Below are 27500 nucleotides of genomic sequence, written 5' to 3'. Positions count from 1 at the left end.
AGCTTGCCTCCGCCGAGCTTTGCATCAGTAAGAAGGGGGAGATCGGCACCTGACCAAGTAGCGTAAGATCCACCGGCTCCTTCAAAGATGCTCTTGCTCAGCGTGGGAGACAATTCTGCTGCCATCGCTTGTCCTTCTGACCAGCTTTCTACGGGTTGCCAATGCAAAGAAGATCTGGGTGGGTTTGTAAACTTATCTAGATGATAGGTTAAATATAATTGCACGTCTTCAGATGTGGTCATCGTTCGTCCAACTCTCTACATTCACCATCACCCTTGTCCTCATGTGTTACCTCCATTATTTTCTCCCATCATGATGTCCCATCACAAGAACTCGACGACTCTTTTACAGCATCTCGATTAGATCATTCGCCATCAAAATGTAAATTTTCTATACGTATAATAAATCTATCTTGCTTGTAGACAACTTTGTATGTCGTCTCATACGTGGGATTAGAACAATTGGATTTTGCTATCCCTAAATTTTTAATTATATATATATTCTTAAAATTTATAGAACCAATTCGAGTCAACATAACCTATCACATCTCAATCGGATCATTCACCATTTTTGTGTACGTATGTATCTATCTTGCTTGTAGGTAATTACGTGTGTCCTCTCATGCGTGATGACAATTATATTTCGCTATCCCTCAAATTTTTAATATCATATATACTCTTAAAATTTATAGAACCAATTCAAATTGGCATAACCTATACCATCTCAATTGGATCTTTCGCCGCCAAAATACAAAATTCAAAAAGTGGAGGGAGATAGGGATTAAGACAGGCTGGATTTCGCTATTCTCCAAATTATTAATCTCGTATATACTTTTAAAATTTATAGAACTAATTTGGATCAACATAATCAGTTCAAAGAATTTTAAAAAAATAAATTAAAATAAAAGGGTAAAATTAGAATTAAAAAAATATGCTACTCCGATAAACATAAATAGATATTTTACATTAAAAATTCTTACTATTGGGCTTTTATCTATTGATAATTCATAATTAATTTTTACCTAAGATATATATATATATTTATTTTGATAAAAATATCCCTTAACCCTTTACTAGTCACATAATCTTCGACATATTGTCGTCGTTCGTCCCATCGTAAGGTGGCATCGTTAGCCCTTCCCTTCCTCCTCCTTCTCTTTTTTCCTCCTCCTCCTCTACCATCACCCATCATTTCTTATCACTTCCTTCTCCTCCTCCCTTTCTCCCTCATCCTCATCCTCCTGTCCTGTCACTTGCTCTTCTCTATCACCTTTTGTCCTTTGCTTTCTCCTCTCCTCGCCACTCGCCCTGCCTCAATAAGAACAGAGGGCAAAGGCAATGAACGAGCTATGCTACACAAAAAGGTCTTTGTGCAATGCAAAGGAAATGATTGGTTAAGGACAAGATAGTGATGACAATGCTATTGGCTAGTGGGAGGAAACAGAGGAGGCAACGATAGTGCCGGTGATGATGCAATGATTGAGAGTAAAAATAATGATGGAGAAATATTTTAATCACAGTGATAAAAAATATTTCAGGTAAAAATCAATTAAGGTGACACATCATTCGAAAAAAATCTAATAATAATATCTTTTTAAAGGTAAAATGCTCAATATAAATTAGTAAAAAAAAAAAAGGATATATCGGAATTGGGGTCTGGTGGTAAACCGGTGGTGCTCGGATTGACTGTTTTTTGGCCGAAGCCCAACATAAGTCAACTTAAACATCTCGGCGAGTCCGAGAAGTCCGATTTAAACTAACGACGAGAAATGGGCGCAGTCTGGGGAGTCAAACCAATAAAAGACACTTTACAGCCCACGCGTCCCCACCCGTCCCGCCATCGCTCCCCTACGCTCCCACACAACTAATCAAGATTAGATGGTAGGCAAAGAGAGATGGGCGGGGCCCGCACCTCTTGTATCTAGGTGTAGAATTGTGGGTTCCCTGTAGCGTGCCCGATAAAATTACTACGAGACGAAGATAAAGCACACGTAACTCCGAACCAAGAAATTGCACGTTGGTCCCTAATTTTGGACGTGGGGCTCACAAACCCGACCCGGGTTCTTTGGATAGCCATCGACGCGAGCCGCACTTCAAATTGCCATCGGTTCTCACCGCCTCATTTCATACGCGTAGTTTGAGTGGGTTCCACCGGTGATATCCACCAAGTCGTCGTCGAGTGTACGTTTAACGGGAGTAGAAGTTTGTTAGGGACATTACAGGGAGAGAGAGAGAGGAGCGAGAGAGGGAAGCGGCTCCCTGTTTTGACAGCGACGAGACTCGACGGAGAACTGCGACCTTCAGTCTCGCGCGCGCCTCCACTGCCTCTCTCTCTCTCTCTCCAATGCTCTGCTTTCCCCACGGCGGAACCCTGAATCTCCAGGTCGGTGGTGAATCCATTACCCTAAATCTGATCGCTCTTGCGCGCGCCTCTCGATCGGATCCATCGGTTTCCTTTTCGATTTCTGTCCATCTTTCCGAGCTGCTGCTTCGGGATCAGATCTTCCACGAGCAACTCGGTTTCATCTTCTCCCGATCGTATTCTTGTTCTCGGCGTACTATCCGACTGTTCGACTGTGTCCGCTTGCTCTGGTGTGGAGCATCACGTGCCTTGTTTCGGTTCCCACATAGGGTTTTGATCGGTCGCATTTAATGGCTCTTTAGTGCCCTACCGATCTGTTTGATAATTTTTGACTACATCGAATGAGTGTTTCTCTTGTTCATTTGTGTTGTTGGATCTTGAGTGTCTATATACCACTGCTTGATTTGATTGACTACCCGATTTTCTTTGTACTCCAGGTTGCTACGTAAGTTGTGCCCGACATGGACCAGGTAAGCGAGCACTGATCGCTTGCTGCATTATGCCATAATCTCATTCATGGTAGTTGTATGGGTTTTTGGTGGTAATGTGGTGGGAATGCTGTCTCAGTATGAGAAGGTGGAGAAGATTGGTGAAGGGACGTATGGAGTCGTTTACAAGGCTCGAGACAGACTGACAAATGAGATGATTGCTCTTAAGAAGATCCGGCTCGAGCAGGAGGATGAGGGAGTCCCAAGCACTGCCATCAGAGAGATCTCACTCTTAAAGGAAATGCAGCATTGTAACATAGTCAGGTTATGCTCCACAACTGCTTCACCTATTATTTCTCTCCATTGAACCCACTGATTTAGGCATCTAGGCTTTAATTAATCTTAACATAGATACTTAGATGAAACAGGATTTTGGGTTTATTTAATTTGAAAGGTTTCGTTTTAACAAGTGGGTTCCTAGTATCTTATCATTGATTATTTAACTATCTGAACAACTCTTCTGAATGCAATCCAGTATACAAGCCTCCTTCACCAAATCAATTTAGGAGGAAAGATGGAAGAGCTGATTGTCTTAAATTAGGCAAATTGCTAACATTCATTGACCTGTTACCCTTGTATCTGGACTCAGAAAACTGAGATCATTAAATGAGGCTATTCTAGATCACATAAGAGCTTCTGGAAGTTTGTTAAAGGAATTGTTTCTCAAATTAGGCATGTTCATCATTAATAAATGCTATAAATTACTGTGGTTTTATTTCTTTTGTGCTAAGTATTTTTCATTTTCCATTGTTTGGCAGTGAATAGAAAGTTTTGACACCTTCCTTAGTGGTTGAACTTTACCACTGCTTTATCACATTGTGGCAATATATTAAGATTATACTGGCTTATTGAAAGAAATTCTTGTAGTAAAAGATATGCTGAATCCCGAAGATTCAGACTGTGAAATCTACAATTTTCTGCTCTTCCTATCTTTCTGCTTTCTGCATTCTTTGATTTGGTCTAATAAAAAAATATTTGCAAACCTTAAGAAACACAGTGTATTGTTAATGAGACTATGCCGTGTTTGTTGACTATCCCTTTATTCCATCATCCTTTGTAATGTGCTTATCATTGTAAATCAGTTTCATCAAATGACTTTAATTCTTTATTCCATCATCCTTTGTAATGTGCTATATTTCAGTGATTGACCACTCAGAAATCAGATAATATTGGATTCCAAAACTGTACAGGCAAATATATATTGAAATTCATATTTCAATACCCGAAATTTTATTTCCTGCCTAAACAACTTGGAAATCATAAGTGATATTTGTCTAGGTCCAAGATTCTTGTGTAAAAACCTTTAGGAGAAAGCTTGATGAAAAATGGTTTCCATTCATCTTTTGTTTAAAGATAGTATTCAGTAATAACAAATGAGGTTTTCGAATAACAAATGCAGGTTCCTACAACTGTTGAAAGTCTGTTGTGGATGCGCCAAATAGAAGCAGAAGATCCTCTGTTTGATTCAAAGAAAAATAGTATAGAAAGTTGCTTGTTGCACTTACTGGTGTTATTTAATGTTAGCAGACCCTAAATAAGCTTGCAGTCAATTGATAGAGTAATTAGATTCTTCTTTTAGATTTGAGGTATGTTGTCAGTAGAGAGTTTCAGGAGCATGCATGTTTCTTGTTTTCTGACAGAAAAGGATGGTATACAAACAGATGAATGAAAGAATGATGGAAAGGAAAGAGTACGAGGAAAAGAAAACAGTTATGAGTAGTTTGTGTTTGAGACTCAATCAGCAGGAGAAAAAACTGAACTAACTCAATCACCAAGAGTAAATTATCTACTAGTCTAATGAAAATAAACAGAGGTGTCCAACCACAAATCAAATTCTTACAAGAAAAAGTATTAACATTTCAAACCAAATCACAACAACCTCATTAGGTTTTAATCAACTGACTTACTTAGATCTGAATTTAAATAGCAGTTGACCTTATGTTCCAATTTGGCATTCTACATTGGGTTCATCCTGCTTGGTTCTCTTGAGGTTGCATCAATTGGTAAAGGAATTTGAGATCAAAATTGGAGTGAAATAGCCATATTGGTTAGAACTTAGAATTAAAATGAAAGAAATGGGACAATTCTTATGGTCCTCCTTTTGTCATCTCAGTGTTGACTTCTGATCATCTGAAATAAAAGACTCCTTTGTTAGCAAGATCAATGATTGGCAGTATTGGATTCGAACAAAGACTCCTTTGTTAGAATTAAACTGCATTATGTGTATTGGATTCTTTGCAAGACAGTTTGAATTGTGTTTTCTATATTGTAAAAATGGCGAGAAGTTGGAGTAATTCTCATTTTATATTCATGCCACACTAATATGTTTGTGATGGTGGACTTTTTTACCTTTGGTGTTGTAAAAGATTACATCAATCTGGTATCTGAATATTTCAGCTGAATTTCTAATGAGACATTAGACTGTTAAATCTCAAAGTCTCACTACATACACAATATCCATGGTCAACATAAAAAAGAATTGCCATGATGTGGTAACTAATCTTAGTAATATTTCTTCTTTGATTCTGGAATGAGTCTGCATTAGTAATAGAGTGAATTCTTTGATTTCTTCATTGCTCTGCATTATAAAAAACTATTCTTTCTGGTTTTAGTTTTATAGCATGACAAGACCATATGAGAACATGTGGGTTTCTGGTAGCAGGTTGCATGATGTAGTGCACAGTGAGAAAAGAATATATCTAGTTTTTGAGTATCTGGACTTGGACTTGAAGAAACACATGGATTCTTGTCCAGAATTTTCTAAAGATCCACATTTAATCAAGGTGAGGTCACTCTCTTAATATTCAGTTGCATATATAAATCATTTTTTTATATTAGAATCATTGTTGGATCAGTCATCTTTAGCATTGGTGATGAGTCGTTCACAGAAAGCTCCTTTAGCTTAGCATGTTTGGTGCCACTAAATACTTCACATGTGAGGGTGCACCATTGTTCTTTCCATCAAGCAAGCATTTTGAAACACTCAATTAATGCTATCTTCCTTTGTTCTAATTGTAGGTCTTCTAGGAACCTTGTATACTATGAAAAAACTGATCAAGTTTTCTTGTTATAAGTTCATCTTTTGAAACGTTCTGTCATATAGGCATTTGTAGAGGCATTTTTCACATTTGAATTTCATTCGGTAATATTTTGCTTATATGTTTGAGGTAGCTTTCTCGATTTATCATGGACTAATTTCAAACTTTCAAGACTGATAGTTACCTTATATTGAAGTTAGTTTTCTCAATTTTACTTGTTGACTAATTTTTCACCTTCAAGATTGATTAATGATTTACTTGATATTTTCCCTATTGATGTTTCTCCTTCGGTTGCAAGTATTCTCTTGAACGTCAAAAAGTTTGTCATTCTCTGCCGAGTTGTCTTGGCTCAGGGATCATAACAAAGTAGTTTCATACATCAGGTGTAACTAACTGCTTATTAATGTTTTGAAAGCCTTTTTAATTTTAAGCTTAGGAACTTCAGCTTTCTTATTTTCGATAAGTCGATCACATGGGAAATAGTTGAGATTACTTTGATCAAAGTACTATGTTGGCAGCTAAAAACATCTCTCACCTTTCATATGTTGGTTATTTTACTTGGTATTCTTGTTATTGAATATGTTTGGTGTATGTTGAAGTGGTTACTATACAGTTTTAGAATCCTCATGGTAGTGCTTCTATTTTTTTTGCAGAAATTTCTGTACCAAATTTTACGTGGTATTGCATACTGCCATTCTCATAGGGTTCTTCACCGTGATTTGAAACCTCAGAATTTGCTGATTGACCAGCGAACTAATGCCCTGAAACTTGCCGATTTCGGGCTAGCTAGGGCATTTGGCATTCCTGTCCGGACATTTACTCATGAGGTAGCTAATTTATTAGATGAGGTTCCTTTCTTTTTTTAGGTTTATTATGATCTAGATGGAAGTAAATGTTTTGGTTTCTCATATGAGAATTATAAACTCTTGTGTATTATAAATATCATAAAAATCTAAAGTATATAAAGCAAGGTTCAAGCATGAGAGATATTTGACTGTTGACTGTAAGAAATGTCGATCATATATACTTGTTGTGCTTTTGGTAAAGCACTTTAAAGATGATTATTCTGCATGTCTAGGAACTTTATTCCTTGAAAATGATCCTAACAATTTTATTTAATAATTCCATTTGGTTTCATTTGTATCAGAATCACAGTTGTGATCATTTATTTTTATTTTAGGTTGTGACCTTGTGGTATAGGGCGCCAGAAATTCTTCTTGGGTCTCGCCACTATTCTACTCCAGTCGACTTGTGGTCAGTAGGTTGTATTTTTGCAGAAATGGTAAATCAACGTCCACTATTCCCAGGAGATTCAGAGATTGATCAATTGTTTAAGATTTTCAGGTTGATATGTTTTTATCTTTAAGATTTCAAGTTCTGGTTTTGCTCCCTGGCCTCTATGTACCTAAAGCATCATGCAATTTCCTTTACTGTGTATTCATGAAGAGTTTTAGGTACTCCTAATGAAGAAACTTGGCCAGGGGTTACTTCATTACCTGATTTCAAGTCTTCTTTTCCCAGATGGCCTTCTAAGGTAGGGAAAAAAAGAACTTGTTTTAAGCCTATTGTTTAATTAGTAAATGCTTAATGCATCAGAAAATATCCTGTAGACTTGCACAACATTTCTTTATGCATGACTCTGGATATTCTCTGTTTATCTATGTGGTGCCATTAAGAATCTATTAGTCTGTCTTGTATCTAGAATTACTGGGACGGATGTTAACTACCTACTGGAACATTTTCTGCGTAGGACCTGGCAAGCATTGTGCCGAATCTCGAACCAGCAGGTGTCGATCTTCTCTTGGTGAGTTTTCTTAAGCTTTGATAGTCTCGACATATTTCTAGGCAAAGCTACCAGCATATGTTTCAATAGAAAAAAAAAAAATAAATTGGAATAAACTATAACAGCATGCTGCAGCCTCTGCTATCCTAAATTTAACACCATGCTGGTGCACATGTTTAGTTTCATACAAAACACTACTGTCATACAGCAGTCATTTAGATCCTCAGGCCATTGTATACACACGGATTGTTCATTTTAGCGATATTTTGTGATACAAAACAAGCTTATTATATTTTTGTGCCTTCATGTCCACTAGTTTTTAGCCTTTTTACTTTAAAGATAATATTTGCTGTTTTTTTCTTGTCCATTGATGAATATCTGCTGTTATAGTTACAAAGTCACATCAACCTATTCCTGAAGAAACTACCGCAGTATATCTGTCTGTTCACCACCTGTCTTGAGGGGTTATGTTTACTGTCAACTTTATTCCACTGCTAATATCCAACTATTTGTGCAGAAAATGCTCTATCTGGAACCGGGAAGGAGAATTACAGCTCGTAAAGCTCTTGAACATGAGTACTTCAAGGATCTTGGGATGGTACCATAACCTGAATTTTCTCACTCTATTATGTAAGTGAAAGTGTGAGATGTTTTTTGCCTTTTGCATTTGCCGCATTCTCCCCAGAACATGTTTGCCTAAAACTCACAACTAAACTTGATGCTTGTGCTTGATTGTTTGGGAACAGCAACTTTGAAGTATCCTTTCCCAGTTTTCCATGACTCGGGAGCATTCAACACATTTTCCATATTATCTGGCTGGACTGGCAGGTTATCAATCCAGCATTAATTAGTACTGAAATTGTTATAGAAAAGCAAAGTTATTTGAATACGAAGGAAGAAAAAAAGGAAGAGAAATTGATTAGGAGAACAAATGCTATCATCTGTCAGCATAAGATTAGCTGTTCCCGAAGCGTGTCCACTCAGTTGATTGTCATAAAATAATAGTCGAAGACGGGTGATTGAACAATAACCTTCAAGTGGATTTGTGAGGGTTGGGCTTTTTATGGTTGCTGAAGTTAATTTGGTTAGCCTTAATTAGGTTAAATTTGGACAGACTTTCCTTGATGAGAATTCTCAAGTATAGGAGATGAAAAGGATACATTGGCAGGTGACGCCAAAGGGCATGAGTGCAAGAGCATGATAAATGAAATTAGTCAGTTGCTTTCGGTTCAAACTTTTACATTTGTGTCCAAGTACCTCTTTTATGGATGATTCGAGCAACCACTGGATGTTTCTTCGTAAGGGTAGTTTTGTAGTGTTATCGGGCGTTACTCGGATAAGAGAAGCTGTTTGAAACATTGACCATTATAGTGACTTGTTACAGGGACGCCGCACTCATTAAGCGTTCAATTCGGATGTCGTCGAACCGCTGGTGCTGTGGCATGAGAGCGACACAGGTCAAAATTCTCATTTTACTTGACTATATGATTTATATATTAATCCAATTAGTGATAATATGCTAGATTGAATAATGTCAAATCTTATTGGAGAAGTTTTTCACAAGTGTTCGATTACATACCACATTGATCTTAACTAATGAGTGAGTCGATCATAACCGTCTATTCAATCAAGATTTATGTAATATGCTACAACTGTACTTTTTTATTTTACCTAATCTGATTAAATAGTAGATCCACTTGTCAAAATAATCAATCATCATAAATAATAAAAAAAACTAGATTTAATGTATTTACGAATTCTAACAGTTGAAAATTTTGTTTATATAAGCATTTGATACTTGAAGTAATTTTTACGAGACGTCCATCTTGAGATAAGATGTTTTATGAGACATTTATTAGTTTCGAGGATTAAACTTTTCTTTTAGGAGGACGGATTTCATAATCTTTAATTTGATTATAATTATATATATATATATATATATATATATATATATTCATGTTAACTGACAGATTTTATAATTCTAAAATAACATAATATATATCACAAGGTCATGAAGAGTTAATAAGTTTGGAAAGATGGATATTGGAAATAATATTAAAGATAGGAGTTTTCCATAGGGATGTATTTCAACAATGATCATTTTATTGTATTTTTCCGATTAAATTCTATTAAAAATATATTATTGAATTAATTATTTTTTACTAACTTTAAATAAGATGCCATGTTAGGTATTTAAATTAGTTTTGAGGATGAAACTAAATTTGGGTGAATGTGATAAGATACCCTTAAAAAGAATGAATACGACCGGTGCTAGACGAGTCCGTTGGCCTTTCCAAAAAAAAAAAAAAATTATTTTAGTTGATCGAGCCCAGCCAATCAACCAATTGGCTCATCTATTCCCTTTCCTAAAGACGTGAAAACCTTTAATGTTAAGATAAATCATATTTCATGATAGGTTATAATTCTATTCTTGATGGAATCGTAAAGATTTGATTTGAGTGATAGATATTTTTGTATATTAATAAATTATTTTTGTCAAAGAATTTGGTGATAATATATTTGATATATATATATATATATTGTTATAATTGATAATGAAACTAATAGGGGCAAATTAGTATATCTATATTTGAAAATCTTTTCAAAAACTAAAAAAGTCAAGATTCAAAAGTAATAAGAAAGCAATAGAGGAAAGTGTCTAAATAAGTAAAACCATAATTAAGAGAAGAGAATTGACTGCTCTTTACCTACCTCATTTTTCAAGAATTAGGGGTATATATTAATTACACTTGAATTACGCGTCTCTACAAACAACAATTCTTACAACTCAAGATTTTACAAGATTTCTCACGAGATAAGTTACATAAGCTCAATAAGGATTGGAAATTTCTTACCTCAACAACTAACTTGTGAGGCACTCATAGAAGCTCTAAAATAAATAATTAATTAAAAATAAGATAGATAAATAATGCACCATCATCAATCAATCAATCAACGGAGGCAACACCACTAACGAATCACTGAAACAACACCGAACCATGTCCTCCACGAACCCAAGCGGTACCATCACCTAATCTAGATGGTGCCACTATCAGGTCTGCTTTTGACTTAGTAAAGACCAAATCTAGCTTCTTTGGAACCTCCTTAGCAATGCATTTGTAGACTTCATTTGTGTTAGCCAAGATACATGTTTAACCTATTTGCAACTTATTTGTGACCTAATAAATTTTGGTCATGGCTTCGCCTAATTATCTAATTTATTTATCGTATTTTTTAGTATGTCAATTGATCTTCAAATAGGTGAACTAATTCTTTAGCTTAATATTCGATTTTTTCTAGCTCTATGTTCAATCTTTCAATTCAATAATTTGTTCTCTAACTTGACATTCGATCTTGTGACTAAACATTTGATCTTCGAGCGATCTGCACCTTTTGTTAAAGTACATCCTATGTCATAAATACACTTAATACCATATTAGTTTCTCAAATTCATTAATCGATTTTATCATTCAACTATCAGTGTCAATATTTTAATTAATTTATATTGAAATATATATTTCTCTTCATCATTTTTTTGTTCTTCCTATCTGTTTCTAATGTATCAAAACATCAAACATTTGAATTAATTGATTTTCTATCTCATTGGACTTTGGTTTTATGAAATGAAATTTTATAACTTACATGACTCTAATATCCAACTTTAAATAAGATGCTCCAATAGACTTCTATTTGTTATGCTTACGGGAAGATTATGATACCTACAAATTTTAGGTTAATTTTTTTTATGCTTTCACTTGATTGATAGATTTTTTTTGTAGCAATTTCTTCTTTTGAACTAATATAGTAAAATAATTAATTCTAAAATAATAAGTTTACCCTTAAGGTCATGAAATTATGAGTTTGGTAGGATCCATATCGGAAATGAAACCATGATTTCACCACTATTTAATTGCTTGACTCAATACTTTTTTTTTTCTTCATTCCTCAATTATTTCTAGAGTCGTCATCGATAAATTTGTGTTCTTGAGAGTTAGGTATACGGAAAGATTTAAGAAAGGAGCCTTGATATTGCAATGATTTTTTAATATCATTTTCAATTATTTTCTATCGAAAATAATTATATATATATATATATATATATATATATATATATATATATATATATATATATATAGGGGCAGAGAATGTACCCAGAAATAGTAGGACAGATTTGTTAAGTTTTAATTTGATTGATAAATATTTTTGTATATAAATTAATCCTTTTGACCAATGGAATTGATAATATATTTAATTCTAAAATCATAAATTTGTCCCTAAGGTCATGAAGTAAGTTATGAGATTGGTAGGGTCAATATTAGAAATAAAATTATTGTTCCACTACTATTTAAGTATCTTTTTCTTCATCTCGATATATTCTTGAGTCAACATCTGCAACAAAGTCTTCGTTTTCTCTAGGGAGGTTTATGGTTAGTATCCTTTTTGTGTCTTTTTCAAATAATTTTTGTCAAACATATAGTATTCTTATCTAGTGAATTTATTTTCTTCTTTTTATCTATTTGTTCTGTGTTAGACGTTTCAAGTTATTGTTTTGATTTTATGAAATAAAATATTATAACTTACATGACTCTTATATTAAATTTGAGATAAGATACATGACTTTTATCTGTATAAGTTAGTTTAGCTTGTAAGATTATGATAGTTTATTGTAAGGTCTTGAACCTGCTTTCACCATTTATTCTTTGCAATAAAAGAAAAAAAAAAGAGAGAGAAGATATTTTATGAGACTTTTAATTAGTTTTTGTAGATGAATTTAAAATTGGGAGAGAAAGTGACACAAGAAATTTTAGGACAGATTTGATAAGTTTTAGTTTGATTTAAAGATATTTTTGTATATTGATTGATTCTGGATTTAGTAATTATAATATAATAAATTTCTCTCTAAGGTCATAAATTAAATTATAAGGTTAACCAATATTTTTAGTGTATATTTTTAATATACATTTACATGTATATCAATAACTTGAACATAAAATATACATGAGCAAATATTATACATTTTCACATTAAAGATCAAGAATTTTTAGATATCAATAATTTAATTTGAATATATATATATATATATATATATGTGTGTGTGTGTGTGTGTGTGTACGTACTAAATATACATGAGCATATTAATTTACATATCAATAGTTAATATTTGCTCATTTGGATTTTTTATGTATAAAGATATACATATATATTATACTATACAAATACATGTATATATCAATAACTTGAAATAATATATGCATGTATATTTTTTAAGGTTTAAATTAATTTTAAATTCAACTACAATGGTATATATATATATATATATATCCACAGAGAACTGCTCCATTCTCTCTCGCGCGCGCCTGTGCTGTTCTCTCCCTCGACCCCCCATCCCTCTCTCTCTCTCTCTAATGCTCTGCTTCCTCACGGCGGAACACTGACTCAGTAGGTCGATGGTGGATCCATTACCCTAAATCTGATTGCTCTTGCGTGCGTTGTCGATCGGATTCATCGATTTCTTTCCATCTCTCCGTGCGGCTTCCCTCCGATTCGAGCTGCTGCTTCGGGATCAGATTTTTCACGAGCAACTCGGGTTCATCTTCTCCCGATCGCGGCGTACTATCCGACTATTCGAGTGTACCCGTTTGCGACTGGTGTGTCTTGTCTCGAATCCCATGCAGAGTTTCGATCCGTCGCATTTGATTTCTTTGGTGCCCCGCGCCGATCCGATTTGACAATTTTGGACTACATTGATGAGTGTTTCTCTTGTCTGAGTTCATTTCTGTTGTTGGATTTTGAGTTCTTATATACCACTGGCTGCTTGATTTGATGGACAAACCATTTTACTTTTACCCCAGGTTGTTACGTGAGTTGTGCTCGACATGGAAAGGGTGAGCTAGCACTGATTGCCTTGCTCCATTTCGCCATTATCTCATTTATAGTAGTTGTAAGGGTTTTTTTGGTAATGTGGTGGAAATGCTATCTCAGTTTGAGAAGGTGGAGAAGATTGGTGAAGGGACGTATGGAGTCGTTTACAAGGCTCGAGACCGACAAACAAATGAGATGATTGCTATTAAGAAGATCCGGATAAAAGAGGAGGATGAGGGAATCCCCGGCTTTGTCATCAGAGAGGTCTCACTATTAAAGGAAATGCATCATTGTAACATAGTCAGGTTATGCTCCTCAACTGCCCCAACCATCTTTGTCTTCATTTACTTCATTGATTTAGGAATCTAGGCTTTGATTAATTCGAAGATACTAGATGAACAAGCTTTTGCGTTTGTTTGATTGGAAAGGTTTCTTTTGTCGAGTGGGTTCCTAGTATCTTGTGTTTTGCTTAAAGAAGGCAAATTACAAGATGTAAGTGTAACATGGCAAAACAAATTAAACAAACTTCCTAGCTAACTAACTAATAACTGCAAAGTATGGCCAGAGTTAAGCTTTCTTTTGCTGTGACACCAGTTTTCTGTTGGAAGAAAATTCTTTCTGGTAACGTAGATTAATTATCATAACCAGCATTGAATGTGTGAGAAGAATTTACTTATTTATATGAACATTCTAAACTTTCCTTAGGTATCTTGTTGCTGTTTCACTCATAGTGACTCCATGTATTGTGCAACTTAGTTTCACCTTCCCTAGTCTTTCTAGTGTCCATAATTCCTTCTGATTGTTCAGCACACTATAGGATATGTAACTCGAAGAAAACTGAGATCATTAAATGAGACTGTTGCAGATCACATAAAGGCTTTTAAAAGTTTGGTAAAGAATTACCTTTTTAATCATGCATGCTTATCAACGAGTCATGCTATAAATTACCGAAGTTTTTATTTCTTTTTGTGCTTAGGATTTTATAATTTCCCTTTTCATTTATTCACAGTGAATAAAAAATTTTGATACCTTCCTTAGTGATTGAGTTTTACTGTTGCTTTATCACGTTTGGCAATATATTTTTACTATACTGGCTGATTGAAAGAAATTATTGCAGAAAAATATATGCTGAATCCTGATGATGAAATTTACAATTTTCAGCTCTTCCTAAGTCTTTCTGATTTTCCGATTTAATAAAATAATTAGTTTCAGAACTTAAGAGAACAGAATACTGTGAATGAGACCATGCCATGTTTGTTAAAAGATCCTTTATTCCAGAAGTTTCTATAATGTGTTTATCATTGTATGTCAGTGTCATCAAATGCCTTCAATTCTTTTCCTGGGTGGAGTGCTACATTTCCTTAGTTGTTGTACCTTGTCAGTGTTTGACCACTCAGCAAATTTTTAATGATTTGTAAAACTGTATAGGAAAATTATACTGAAATTCATGTTTCAATACCTGAAATTTAATTGCCTCCCAAAACCACATGGAAAACCATAAGTGATACTCGTGTAGGTTCAAGATTCTTGTGCACTTAAAAACTTAATAGGAAAGAGTTCGATTAAAAAAGGGTTTCTGTGCATCTTATGTTGAAGATAGTATTTATGTTCTGTCTAATGAGTTCTTCTCAAACCTCGATGGATTGGGATAAAATATGCAGGATCCTATAAATGTTGAAAGTCTGTTGTTGATAGCATTAGTTGATTCCAGATGATTTCTTGGTGGATTGCTGATCCTTCGAACCATGGCCTTGTTTGAATAATTTTAATATATAACCTCAATAGTAATACCTTTGCTTTGTATTAGTATACCAATTAAATTGGCAAATGGTGAACTCCATGATTTGCTGGATTTGGCAGGAGTATCATTCCTTGTTGGGGTTTTGAAGATTTGGGATCACATATTTCCCGTCATAATAACTTAGTTGATGAGGAAATTAAGTTAGGAATCTTTCTGTTACAATTGTAGTAACCAAGGTGGGAAATGAATACCTGTTCATACTCTATCTACTATGAACTGCTTCACCATCTAACTTCAGATTCGTTCTGAATATGGTACAATTGTTGCATATTAATCTCCTCTACCTGAACATTGACTGGTTAGGAAACTTTCTGTTTTGATTTTACATTCTCGATTTTTTGCAAAAAGAGATTTTCTGAATCTTAGTACATCCATCTGATGTTGAAATTTTAGTAAAGTGATTATTTTGATTCTAGTTTCTACATTATTATCAATTTTTAGTCATTGACATTTGAAGTTATCAAAAACTGTTTTCTATGTAAATTCTTATATTAAATTTGGGCCTTCTGGTGCACTCCACAAAATATCTTAGTCATTTCTTTTATGTCTATCTGTAGTTCTTTAGTCTTAGCCTTCATCGATATGAGGTGCTTCTTATGGTTTTGATTTAATAAAATTCTCAAAAGCTAAATATATTTAATGTATAGTTGATTTTTTTGTCTTTCCTAACTATTCCTGTTAATGCTTATAGTAGCTAAATCAAAACCACAAAAAGCCCAAGTGACCTGAATATATGGAGTTGGCTGTATGAATCTATATATAGTTATATCAAGAGATTGTAGATATTTTTTTATTTATTCTTGTGAGGCTTTCATACGGTTCACTCTACCTTTTCTCACACTACTAATTCTCGTCTCCTTCGATCACAATATTCATACATTGATATTGAACAAATCTATACCATCTTAGAAGATTTTCTCTCATTTTTCTTGTTACGTTAATACTTGATTCTTCACAGATAAAAATATTTCTTATTCTCTCTCTAAGAGAAATTTAGCACATCCACTTTGACATTGTCATATCAGTTGTGCAAGGGTTTTATATGCCCAACATATTGATCCATAAACCATGGTTGCTTTTACAACTATCTTATAAGAAAAAAAAGTCTTCTATTCCAAGGGGCACATGATAACTGCAGAAACTCATGATTCTCCTCTTCCCCTTACCCACCCCTTTATACAAACCCAAATCCTGTTATTGCGTACAACTTCTTTTTTGAAATTCTGATTACTTTGAAGTCTGAAATGAAAGACTCTTTGTTGAAAGGATCAATGGTTGGTGGTAGTAAATTGTGAGATAATTCCCAAGGCAGTCAGAAAAAAATAATGTAGATCAGTTTGATTAATCCTTATTTTATATCCATGTCACAATAATATGTATATGATGGTGGATTGTGTTAACTCTGACACTGTAAAAATCATATGAATCTAGTGTCTGAATATTTAAGCTGAATTTCTGATGAAATACTAAACTATTAAATCTTGAAGTTTCACTGTAAAAATAATAACCATGGTCAATAAAAAAAATCCTTGATGTAGTAACCGGTCTTAGTAATATTTCTTATTTGGTGCTGGAATGATTTTGCATCAGTAATAGAATGAATTTTTAAATTTCCTCATTACCATCCATTCCAAGAGCTATTCTTTGTAGGTTTTAGTTTTATAGCATGACATGACCGTATGAACAGTTGGGTTTTCGTTAGCAGGTTGCTTGATGTAGGGGTCTCTGAGAGAAGTGTATATCTAATTTTTGAGTATCTGGACTTGGACTTGAAGAAGCACATGGATTCTTGTCAAACATTTTCAGAAGACCATCGTTTAATGAAGGTGAGGTATCACTCCCTTAGTACTTATTTTCATAACTCTAATGCTTATACCTATAGAACTGTATGTTGATCTTCTCTTCATGTTGTCTCTTTTTGTACTTTGTAAAATTTTCTGATTAATTAATACAATTAATTTATATAACTCGTGTTTTTATATTATAGAATCATTTATGGTTCACTTGTCTTTAGCATTGGAAATGAGTTGTTCATAGAGCTTCTTTAGCTTACCACATTTTCTGCCACTAAATACTGCACATGTGAGGGTGCACCATCTTTCTTTTCATCAATTAAGTATTCTGAAACATTCAATTAAAGCTATCTTCTCTTGTTCTGGTCACAGGTCTTCTAAGAACCTACTTTATTGTAAAAATACTAATCATGTTTTTCTCTTGTTATAAGTTTATCTCTTAAAATGTTTTCTCATATAGGTGTTTGTAAAGACTAAAGACATTCCTCACATCTGAATTTGAGTTGGTATCATTTTCCTTGTGTTCAAGGGAGTGTTCTTGATTTTTCATTGGCTAATTTCAATCCCTCAAGATTGAATTTAATTTACTCTATATTCAAGTTAGTGCTTTCAGTTTTACTTTTTGAGTAATTTTCACCTTCGAGATTGATTCAACGATCTACTTGTTATTTTTTCTGTTTATGTTTCTTCCTGGGTTACAAGTATTATAGCATTCTATTCTCTACCAAATTGTCTTGGCTCAGGGATGAGTTACTAATCATTTTCACACATCAAGCAACTAGTTAGTTATTAATGTTTGTTCTAACCATAGTAACATAGGCTTTCTTATTTTTGGTACGTAGACACATGGGAAAAGAATTAAGATCATTTTGGCCAATGTACTCAGTTGGCAGCTAAAAACAACGCTCACCTCTCATACGTTTGTTAGTTTATTAGGCATCCTTTAGTTCCTGATTGAATATGTATGGTGTATGTTGAAGTAGTATTATACAGTTTTAGAATCTTAGTGGCTGATAAGTACCACTTTCCTTTTTTGCAGAAATTTCTATACCAAATTTTAAGTGGTATTGAGTACTGCCATTCTCATAGGGTTCTTCACCGTGATCTAAAACCTCGGAATTTGCTGATTGACCTGCAAACTAACACCATAAAAATTGCCGATTTCGGATTGGGTAGGGCATTTGATATTCCTGTCCAGACATTGACCAATGAGGTAGTTGATTTATTTGATGATGTTTCTTTCTTGCAAATTTTGATTGTTTTGGTTGCTCAGATGAGAATGACAAACTATTATGTAGCACAACTATCATAAACTATTCAAAGTACATAACGGTTCAAACATGAGATATATTTGATTGTTGATTGCAAGAAACGTTGATGATAAACGACTATCATAAACGATTATGTAGCACAACTATCATAAACGATTCAAAGTACATAAAGGTTCAAACATGAGATATATTTGATTGTTGATTGCAAGAAACATTGATGATATATATTTGTGCTTCTAGTAAAGCACCTTTAAGATAATTATTCTGCATCTCTATGCTTCTCTAAGCACTTTATTCCTGAAAAATGATCCTAACTATTTCATTCTATACTTCATTTTATTTATGCATCGGAATCTCTGTTCACTTATTCTTTTTTCAGGTTGTTACCCTGGCGTATAGAGCACCGGAAATTCTTCTTGGGTCTCGCCACTATTCTACTCCAGTCGACTTATGGTCGATAGGTTGTATTTTTGTAGAAATGGTGAATCGATGCCCACTGTTCTGTGGAGATTCGGAGATTTCTCAGTTGTTCAAAATTTTCAGGTTTACATATTATTGTCACTAAGATTTCAAGTTCTGGTTTTGCTCCATGCAATTGATATATACCTAAAAGTGTCATATGATTTCCTTTAACGTATATGTATGAAGAGTTTTAGGTACTCCTAATGAAGAAACTTGGTCAGGGGTTACATCATTACCTCACTTCAAGTGTTCTTTTCCCAAATGGGATCCTATGGTAAGGAAACAATGAACTTGCTTTAAACCTTTTGTTTGATTAGTTGATGCTTCATGCATCAGAAAATATACTGAAGACTTGCACAAAAATTTCATTATGCATGACTCTGGAAATTCGGTGCTTATCTATGTGGTGCCACTAAGAATATACCAAAGAATTACCGGGATGAAAATATTAAGAACCTAATGCAAGATTTCCTCTGCAGGATCTGGCAGCACTGGTGCCAAATCTTGAACCAGTAGGTGTCGACCTTCTCTCAGTGAGTATTCCTAACCTTTCATAGTTTGCCATATTTCCAGACAAAGTTACCAGCTTACGTTTCAATAGTCCAAAAATGAAAAAAGAAAAGAATTTTATATGCTAGTTCATCAATTGGTATAAGCTATAACGGCGCGCTGCAGCCTTTGCGCTATCCTAAATTTGACTCTCTGCTGTTGCACATCTTTCGTCTCATTACTAACATTACCATCAATCCTTTACTTCCTCAACGCATAAGGTACAGGTGGATTGATTCATTTCACTAACCGGCAAAGAACTTTGTCTATTTTATGATACTAAATAAACTTATTAGTACTTCTATGCCTTCACCAATTTTGAGAAGATGATATTTGTTCTTTTTTCGATGCCTGCTGTTATGTATACTAGCAGTATTATATTTGCCTGTTCCACTGCATGTCTTGAGGAGTTTTGTGTCCTGTCAGCTTTACTCCATTGCTAATATGCAAATTATTGCACAGAAAATGCTCTGTTTGGAACCAGGAAGGAGAATCACAGCTCGCAAAGCTCTTGAACATGAGTACTTCAAGGATCTTGAGATGGTACCATAACCTGAATTTTCTCACTCAAATTTATATGATCTTTAGAAATCCATATTACTAGGTACAATTCTTTGTAAAGAAAGTGTTCATTTGGTGTATTCTTCCCACATGTTTGCCTTGAAAGCACAACTAAACTTGATTGCTTGGGAACACCTACTCGAAGTCTCCTTTTCAGTTCTTCCTGACTCGGACTATTCAATACGCTATCCCCCATTTGATATACTATTTTTAAAATTTTAAATATTTTATATGGCACTCAAAAGCAAATACATCACAGCATGCTTTATCTAACTATAACCAGAAAGCAATATATTTATTCCCTCATCTTTAAGTAGTAACTCAACTTGCTCAAGTAATCTCTTGTTCCATTCCTTCTTCCTGGTAGCTTTATACTGCTAATGCACTTTATATTTTGATTTAACTGGAAAAGCAAAAGTTACTGTGCATTATTTTGATATATGGGGGACAAACAAGAGAGAGAGATTATTGCTTGTATGGATGGTCCCAAATATGTTGGAGGGAGGCTACCGTCGTTAAGTTTCTGATGCTTCCGGGGACAACCTCTGAAACGTGCTTCTTATGATTCATAGCATCAAAAGAAATGAGAACCCCACTTTCTGCAAAGAGTCCGAGACATGCTTTGTTGATGTCTTCTTGAATGTGCTACCATGGCTGCCCTCCCTAGCAGAGCTCTGCTATTTCTTTCTCCTCAGAAATGTGTCCTAAAAGTATTTTACCATGTTATCATGTCTGTTGGAATTATTAAATGAGGTTCTAATCCTTGCACATCAAACCATCAAACTATTCCAACAACATGCCACCCTTAAAAACGCATCATTCCTGTCTTCGCAATCAGGGCAACACCATTAAACCATTGGACCCTACTCATCATTCCCGTGATAGGCCCGCTACATCCTTCCGCCGTTACACTACTCCGCCGCACAGCATAACCAAGAACAGAATAACTTCGTCCTTCGGACTCCGACCGTACACGCAATCCGACTCGTTTGCACACATAGTCGTAGATCTGTCCTTACGTGATGTCGCCATCGTCGAGGGCAGTTGTGTCTTTTACTTCCACGAGTCCGCAAGCGAGCACTCACGTGAGTCACACGTGTCGTAATGCCGTGTGATGTATGCACAGAGACCCCTTGGGGGCGCGACCCACGCATCCCTTGCTTGCTTGCTTGATGCAAGCGAAAGCGCGAAGCAGAGCTACGGGACGGACCCCACGTCTATAATGTTTTTTAAAGATGATTTATTAAACTAGATAATCTAGCGTGGATGAGAAGTATGCAAGCTTGATGGTAGCATTTGGAAATTCAGAAGTTTAGAGTTTCCTTGTTTTTATATGTTATAGACTACTTAATTATGGGGAGGGTGGGCCTTGGTATAACGGTAAGATTGCTCCTTTACGACTTGGAAGACTAGGGTTAGAGTCATGGAAACAACTTATTTAAATATTTAAAAGTAAGACTACGTACATTGACCCTCCCTAGACCCGTATTGGAGGCTTCATATTTAAAGATAAGGTTACATACATTGATCTTCCCTAGACCCCTCAATGGCGAGTTGTTAGTCGGTAATCAATCTGGAGCGACTTGGGCGAGGACTGGGCCGGCGAGTCGCCAATCGAGAATCGATCTGGAGTGACTCGGGCGAGGACTGGGATATGCATGTGATGCACATGTGGAGTGGAATCATTTGTAAAGCAAGAAATGACTAGGAGCAATTCATATCTTATCAATGTTACTATGCGATGCAAATAGTTGTGGATTTGTGGCCCACAAATCATCTCTAGTGTCGACCAAAAGAAAAAATAACTCATATCTTTACGTCAGGTAGAGATGCATGCATGCATGCATTTGAAATTTGGCTTTTAGATGCATGCATTCAATTCTAACACTCATTTGGCTTTCAGATGCATGCATTCAATTCTAACACTCAAAAGAAGAGACTATGATTAATCATACCAATTGTAAACCAAAAAAAAGGAAATACTCTGATTATTGCGAAGAATTTGCATTTATTCGAAATTATTTTAAGAGGAGATGTTAGTGTATTGTTGGAATAAGCTAACACTAATCTTCATTAACGAATCAAAAGGGAAGCTTTCCGTAAGTACGTGCATGCATGCATAAGGTTGATTGACACCATGCAATATACTAATCGTTTTACTTGAGAGAAAAAAAGGGGAGGGATTAAATAACATGGTTTATGTCTCCTCTCAGATGGCCTCATCGATGCCAATGATCAAAGTAATAATGCATCTCAATATCACGTTCGATTTCTTCATTATTGAATGCACCAACACTGAAACATTATGAATCTTATCTATACCTCTCTCTTACAACTCATGCTTCATCGTATATACACAACTTAATTTGTCTCGGACCCAATTTCCCAGTCAAGATGAAAAGGAGTTGTCAGCAAAGATGCTCGACTGCACATATTATTTTGTCATGAAACAATGGAAAGGGATAGGAGAAACGTGCATGTAACAACATCTGAGAGGAGCACAAAATAATCACATAAAAGTGGAGGGAACGGGCGCCACCCAGCCCGTTGACCCATGAAACCAAGCTGGTTTTGGAGGCAATCATTGAAGAACTGAGTCGAACGAGGAGGAGGAACTCGATGTTCCTCCCATCAAATGTATGGAAGTGGAACGTCGGTGGTGTGGTTGTTGACTAGAACGAGAAAGAGGAGGAGAAGCTTAAAAGAGATATAGTTAACGACGTTTCTTTTAATTGTGCATTTAGCTAGATCCAAACAGAAGAGCGGATCAGCTCATGTCTGCTGGATCTCGATCCGTAACCATCGAATGAAATGATCCGACCCGTTTAATTTGACTGGCGGAATTATGGGTCGAGTATACAGACCCGCTAGCAAGTCGGGTCGGATCTAAACACAACTTTAAACGTTTTAGGGGGGCTGAGGCAGTGAATAAGGTTTCTGTGAAATATTTAGCTTGTTTGGGGATCTAAACACAACTTTTAACGATTAGTTGTTCTTCATACTTGTGTCATTATCCTAAATTAGGTTTGCTGTGAAATATTTAGCTTGTTTGGGGAAACAATCAAAGATCATCATACGAGGTTGTTTCTCGTTTGAGAGATGCATTGCGTGTGCTTGAGCTGTCCGAGATGTCTAGGGTTTGATATGTTTTTGTGGTGTATGGTGACTTGTTATTTTGTTTCTTTTCATGTAGATATCTGTTTATAATTCGTTTGCATCCTCTTTTTTTTCAGATCTGAAAGTGAAATCACTTGGTCCTTGGATGTTTCTGCTTCTGTTTCTTGTCGTTCCGAACTTGGCTCAGTCCCAGATACTCTTCCAGGTAGAGATAAATAGATCCATTTCTTTCCTTCGTCCTTCATCGCGTTTACAGTAAAAGAAACGAATACGTTGCAGGGCTTCAACTGGGAGTCGTGGAGGCAACAAGGCGGTTGGTATAACTTCTTGAAAGACAAAGTCTCTGATATAGCCAACGCTGGAGTCACCCACGTCTGGCTGCCTCCGCCCTCGCACTCTGTCGGCGTTCAAGGTCGTTCCGTGATTCGTATTTGCCGTCGTGATCACTCTCACATGTTGACCGAGTCGGCCTTGGTCTAAACTATTCTGTGACACTTCTCCTCTCAGGTTACATGCCGGGGCGGCTCTACGACTTGGGTGCTTCCAAGTATGGGAATCAGGATGAGTTGAAGGCGCTGATCGGCGCTTTCCACGACAAGGGAGTCAAATGCGTGGCCGACATCGTCATCAACCATCGTTGCGCAGACAAGCAAGACGGGAGAGGCATATGGTGCATCTTCGAAGGCGGAACCGATGATGCCCGCCTCGACTGGGGTCCACACATGATCTGTAGGGACGACACACAGTACTCCGACGGCACCGGCAACCTCGACACCGGCGAGGGCTTCGCGGCGGCTCCCGACATCGACCACCTCAACACGCAGGTCCAGCGTGAGCTCACGGACTGGCTGAATTGGCTCAAGACTGACATCGGCTTCGACGGGTGGAGGCTTGACTTTGCCGAGGGTTACTCCTCAAGCATCGCCAAGATCTACGTCGAACAGACGCAGCCAAACTTCGTGGTGGCTGAGATCTGGAATTCATTAGCTTACGGAAACGATGGGAAGCCAGCATACGATCAGAACGGCAACCGCCAAGGGCTGGTTAATTGGGTTCAGCAGGTCGGAGGCCCAGCGACGGCCTTCGATTTCACCACAAAGGGAATACTACAAGCTGCCGTGGAAGGTGAACTGTGGAGGATGCGTGATCCCCAGGGGAAGGCGCCCGGCATGATGGGGTGGTGGCCGGAGAAGGCTGTCACCTTCGTCGACAACCACGATACCGGTTCGACGCAAAGGTTGTGGCCTTTTCCTTCTGATAAGGTCATGCAAGGCTACGCTTATATACTCACGCATCCGGGAGTCCCTTCCATCGTAAGTATGCTTCTGCCTAACATTCGATTCAAATAGTTTCACAGCCTGACGATTATATGTTCGTGCGTGCAGTTCTACGACCACATGTTCGACTGGGGATTGAAGGAGAAGATAACTCGGTTGGCTAAAACCAGAACACGAAATGGAATTCATTCGGGTAGCGCTCTCAACATTCTGGCCTCTGATGCTGACCTCTACATGGCAATGATCGATGGGAAGATATTGACAAAGCTAGGCTCGAGATACGACGTGGGGAATCTCGTTCCTTCCAACTTCCACGTCGTTGCCTCTGGCAATGACTACTGCGTGTGGGAGAAGAGATGAAGATGATGATGAATCAAGGAAGAGACTTTTCGCTTTCTCGTATGTGTTGTAAGTAAGAAAAAAATATCGTGTTCCCACATGTACATTTATCCATCCTGCTTGAGAAAAGTTATAGAAATGCTATTTTATATAATTTGATGGTTTAATGATTCGCTTACTGCACAGCTGACTTGTGTTGACCAGCAACCTGTTGTATAATTTTTATGGTAAAACCTGTAGATGAGTTGGCCACAGTACATATTAGTTCTAGATGATTATTGATTATGTTATTTTCTTCTGCTGAGTGCAGCTTTTTTCAATTATTCAGTGTTCTGAGCACATTCTGAAATTGTGAAGACGTCTTGTTCCATTGTCGTAGTATAAAATATTTCAGCATACAATGTCTAGTTCTACAAAATATGCTGATCCTGCGTTTCAGGGAGTTGGACACAAAGTGTATCCTTATAAGAAATGTTATAAAATGCACCATGTGGGCAAGTTATTGTCACTATTGGTTGCACAAATTTTTTAGCTGTTCTTTTACTCTTCAAATAGTTTTTTTTGTAGTATCTTTTATTTTTTTAATGTGAGCATTTACTTAACACCACATAGAGGAACAGAAATATGGCGTATTGAGAACTTTCAACCAGTGCCTATACCAAACTCTGATTATAGTAAATTCTACTCTGGAGATTCATACATAATTTTACAGGTAATTTTTTGTTATCTTCTCATTATTTTTCTTTCTTTGCCTGAGAACTGTTGCTAGATTTATGTCATATCTAAAACAGATCCACATGGATGATATTATTTTGATCATTAAAAGTTTAATTAGGATTAATTTTGATATTTTTACTGGTGCCTTGTTATTTAATATTAACAAGTTATTAAGCATATAGGAATTTTCATGGATACAGTATTGTCAAACTTGATCCATTATAGCCCACGCAATCATAAAAGATTCCCAAAAGGTGATCCATATCCATTACTACATTAGTTTCACATGTAAAAAGGAAATATACTAAATAATTATATTAATTTGATAAAAGATATGTATGATATAATGATTTGTAGTATTAGGATTGTACGTTAGTAATAAACAAATGTTCTTGTCATAGGTGGAAAATATCCCCATGATTTATGTTATGTCATGCATCGCATTTTAGGTTAAGAAGAATCATGACCAAATACATGAAATATAATCTTTGAAATACTATTAAAAAATAAGGATGTATTTTAAATAGATGAATAAAAAAATATTGTAATATTTTAGTTATCTTGGATGCATCATTCGACAAAAAAAAAATAAAATAATATTTTTAAAAGTACTAGGATTAAAAAATTAATATTTTTCGAAGGTTAGAAATAAAATTTAATAAAATAAAAGATTAAAAAATAAATAAATATTGCTCTAATAGAGAATAAAATGAAAAAAATATATCATGTAACAAAATATTCAAAGAAAACTAGTATTTATTGTGGTTAGATGATGCAAGTTGATTAGGATTAATAAGGTGAGAAGAGTGAGTTCACCGAGAACAATAAAAAAAATTTATTTATATAGAGTTTAATAATTCAAAGGAAAAATAAGGTTGTTATATAGAGGTGAGGTAATAATGACGAGACTCCCATGAGTCTCTCTTGACTACTCCAACCCTAGAGTTGGTGAAAAACTTTCAAATCATGTAGTAAATCAAGATAACTATACGCAAACGATTGAGGGTTAGTGACCAATGATTGTATTATAGGCGAATAAAATATCGAATGACTAGAAATTTTATCTTCATAATTTTAGAGCAATCATCAAATCCAAAAGTAATATACAAATCTAGGGAGTTATGGAATCTCACTAAAGCCAATGAGTATAGAGGAGATCAGTTGGAAGTCATTTGCGCTTAACCCCGATCTTCAAGAAAGCATCATAGTATATGATATGTTGGCAGAACTTCCCATGTCTACTAAAATTCTTTTTATCATTACATTGGTGATCTTGAGGTGACCACCATAGCATCATTATGATGAGGATCAATGTGCTCAATCTCTTCTTCCTTAAACACAATCGGAGGATCTCCTAACGGGCAAAATCTTTTATATGGAGGGTCCCTGACATAATTATTTTTGGATGTGGAATTGGTTCTCTAAATATGGGTCCACCTAACACTCAATTGAGCTTTGCGGGAAAGGCTCTCGCACCTTATGTAAGTAATGATTAAGTTTCCCCTTCTAGATGAGCTCATTGATCTATAATTTTAAATCATAATAATCTTATGTGTCATGCCCATAATCTTGATATGAGTAGTAGTATTTTGAATGGCTTAGACGAGTTGGAGGATCCCGTTAAGAGTGGCGAGTTGGAGGATCTCTTTTATCTGCACGAACACTTCGGTATGCAACGTATTTAGTGGCGTAAAATCTCTACAAGGGGGTGCCCAATCAACCCTTGGTTTGTCATTATAGGGGGCACTCCAAATTGCCCACTCATGAACTCCTCTCCTTCATTGAGACTTTCTTAGGTTCAGAGTTCCTTTTTCCTATAATTATGGATTATACTATGATATAACGATTGGTCTCCTATAGGAGCTCTAGAAAAATGGTCAGCAGTTGTATGATAACTAAATAAAAGAACTTCAAAAGTTAAAAGTTGTCGATATAAGCGTTAATCAGCACAAATGGATTTAGGTGAGCCACCAGTCTAACTTCATCATGAAATCTTTTTGTATAACTAGCGAGGAACTCCTTGTTCATTTGTTGAATTTTTAAGAGCGAGATAGTTGGTTTCTCTTAGAAATAGTTGGTTT

At 35.7% G+C, this 27500-nt stretch overlaps 5 protein-coding genes across 7 annotated transcripts in view; 4 read left to right on the top strand and 1 right to left on the bottom strand.

Annotated features, from left to right (window-relative positions):
- LOC103980620 (glutelin type-B 2) overlaps positions 1–191 on the bottom strand; it is a 1388-nt gene extending 1197 nt beyond the window's left edge. The window contains exon 1 of the mRNA XM_009397067.3: positions 1–191. This exon is cut by the window's left edge and continues 71 nt beyond it. Coding sequence (XP_009395342.2) covers positions 1–125 — 125 coding nt within the window. The 5' untranslated portion in view covers positions 126–191.
- Positions 192–2187: 1996 nt separating this feature from the next.
- Positions 2188–8467, top strand: LOC103980619 (cell division control protein 2 homolog A). 2 transcript variants are annotated; one of them, XM_009397066.3, is made up of 9 exons: positions 2188–2382; positions 2799–2831; positions 2929–3113; positions 5512–5632; positions 6541–6714; positions 7068–7231; positions 7334–7421; positions 7638–7691; positions 8188–8467. In XM_009397066.3, the coding sequence occupies exons 2-9, from the start codon at positions 2823–2825 to the stop codon at positions 8275–8277; spliced, it is 885 nt and encodes a 294-aa protein (XP_009395341.1). In that variant the 5' UTR covers positions 2188–2382; positions 2799–2822; the 3' UTR covers positions 8278–8467. The 2 variants fall into 2 exon arrangements, with proteins under 2 accessions (XP_009395341.1, XP_009395340.1); XM_009397065.3 differs by lacking the exons at positions 2188–2382; positions 2799–2831 and having other exon boundaries at positions 2917–3113.
- Positions 8468–13625: 5158 nt separating this feature from the next.
- Positions 13626–20730, top strand: LOC135636028 (cell division control protein 2 homolog). Of its 2 annotated transcripts, XM_065147558.1 has the most exons (7): positions 13626–13837; positions 17039–17159; positions 18166–18339; positions 18777–18940; positions 19046–19133; positions 19339–19392; positions 19871–20730. In XM_065147558.1, exons 1-7 carry the CDS (start codon positions 13641–13643, stop codon positions 19958–19960), a joined length of 888 nt encoding a protein of 295 aa, XP_065003630.1. In that variant the 5' UTR covers positions 13626–13640; the 3' UTR covers positions 19961–20730. The 2 variants fall into 2 exon arrangements, with proteins under 2 accessions (XP_065003630.1, XP_065003631.1); XM_065147559.1 differs by lacking the exon at positions 18166–18339.
- A 1544-nt stretch (positions 20731–22274) lies between these two features.
- On the top strand, positions 22275–25029 carry LOC135636027 (alpha-amylase isozyme 3C-like). The gene is made up of 4 exons (XM_065147557.1): positions 22275–23291; positions 23366–23498; positions 23594–24399; positions 24472–25029. The coding sequence occupies exons 1-4, from the start codon at positions 23232–23234 to the stop codon at positions 24721–24723; spliced, it is 1251 nt and encodes a 416-aa protein (XP_065003629.1). The 5' UTR covers positions 22275–23231; the 3' UTR covers positions 24724–25029.
- Positions 25020–27500, top strand: part of LOC135585995 (1,4-alpha-glucan-branching enzyme, chloroplastic/amyloplastic-like) — a 26461-nt gene continuing 23980 nt past the window's right edge. The window contains exons 1-2 of the mRNA XM_065147552.1: positions 25020–25158; positions 25315–25414. Coding sequence (XP_065003624.1) covers positions 25103–25158; positions 25315–25414 — 156 coding nt within the window. The 5' untranslated portion in view covers positions 25020–25102. The remainder of the gene's footprint in view (positions 25159–25314; positions 25415–27500) is intronic.

The sequence above is a fragment of the Musa acuminata genome, chromosome BXJ3-4 (assembly GCF_036884655.1).
Source record: "Musa acuminata AAA Group cultivar baxijiao chromosome BXJ3-4, Cavendish_Baxijiao_AAA, whole genome shotgun sequence".
Lineage (NCBI taxonomy): Eukaryota > Viridiplantae > Streptophyta > Magnoliopsida > Zingiberales > Musaceae > Musa > Musa acuminata.
Note: the sequence above shows the minus strand (reverse complement) of the source record. Positions and strands in the feature narration are given on the sequence as shown.

Coding starts and splice junctions, on each gene's coding strand:
- LOC103980619 (XM_009397065.3), top strand. CDS start 2,917: ATGCTGTCTCAGTATGAGAAGGTGGAGAAGATTGGTGAAGGGACGTAT. Junction 6,715..7,067: donor TCCGGACATTTACTCATGAG/GTAGCTAATTTA, acceptor TTTTTATTTTAG/GTTGTGACCTTGTGGTATAG. Junction 7,232..7,333: donor CAATTGTTTAAGATTTTCAG/GTTGATATGTTT, acceptor GTATTCATGAAG/AGTTTTAGGTACTCCTAATG.
- LOC135636028 (XM_065147558.1), top strand. CDS start 13,641: ATGCTATCTCAGTTTGAGAAGGTGGAGAAGATTGGTGAAGGGACGTAT. Junction 18,340..18,776: donor TCCAGACATTGACCAATGAG/GTAGTTGATTTA, acceptor TTCTTTTTTCAG/GTTGTTACCCTGGCGTATAG. Junction 19,393..19,870: donor TAGGTGTCGACCTTCTCTCA/GTGAGTATTCCT, acceptor ATTATTGCACAG/AAAATGCTCTGTTTGGAACC.
- LOC135636027 (XM_065147557.1), top strand. CDS start 23,232: ATGTTTCTGCTTCTGTTTCTTGTCGTTCCGAACTTGGCTCAGTCCCAG. Junction 23,292..23,365: donor AGTCCCAGATACTCTTCCAG/GTAGAGATAAAT, acceptor AATACGTTGCAG/GGCTTCAACTGGGAGTCGTG. Junction 23,499..23,593: donor GCACTCTGTCGGCGTTCAAG/GTCGTTCCGTGA, acceptor TTCTCCTCTCAG/GTTACATGCCGGGGCGGCTC.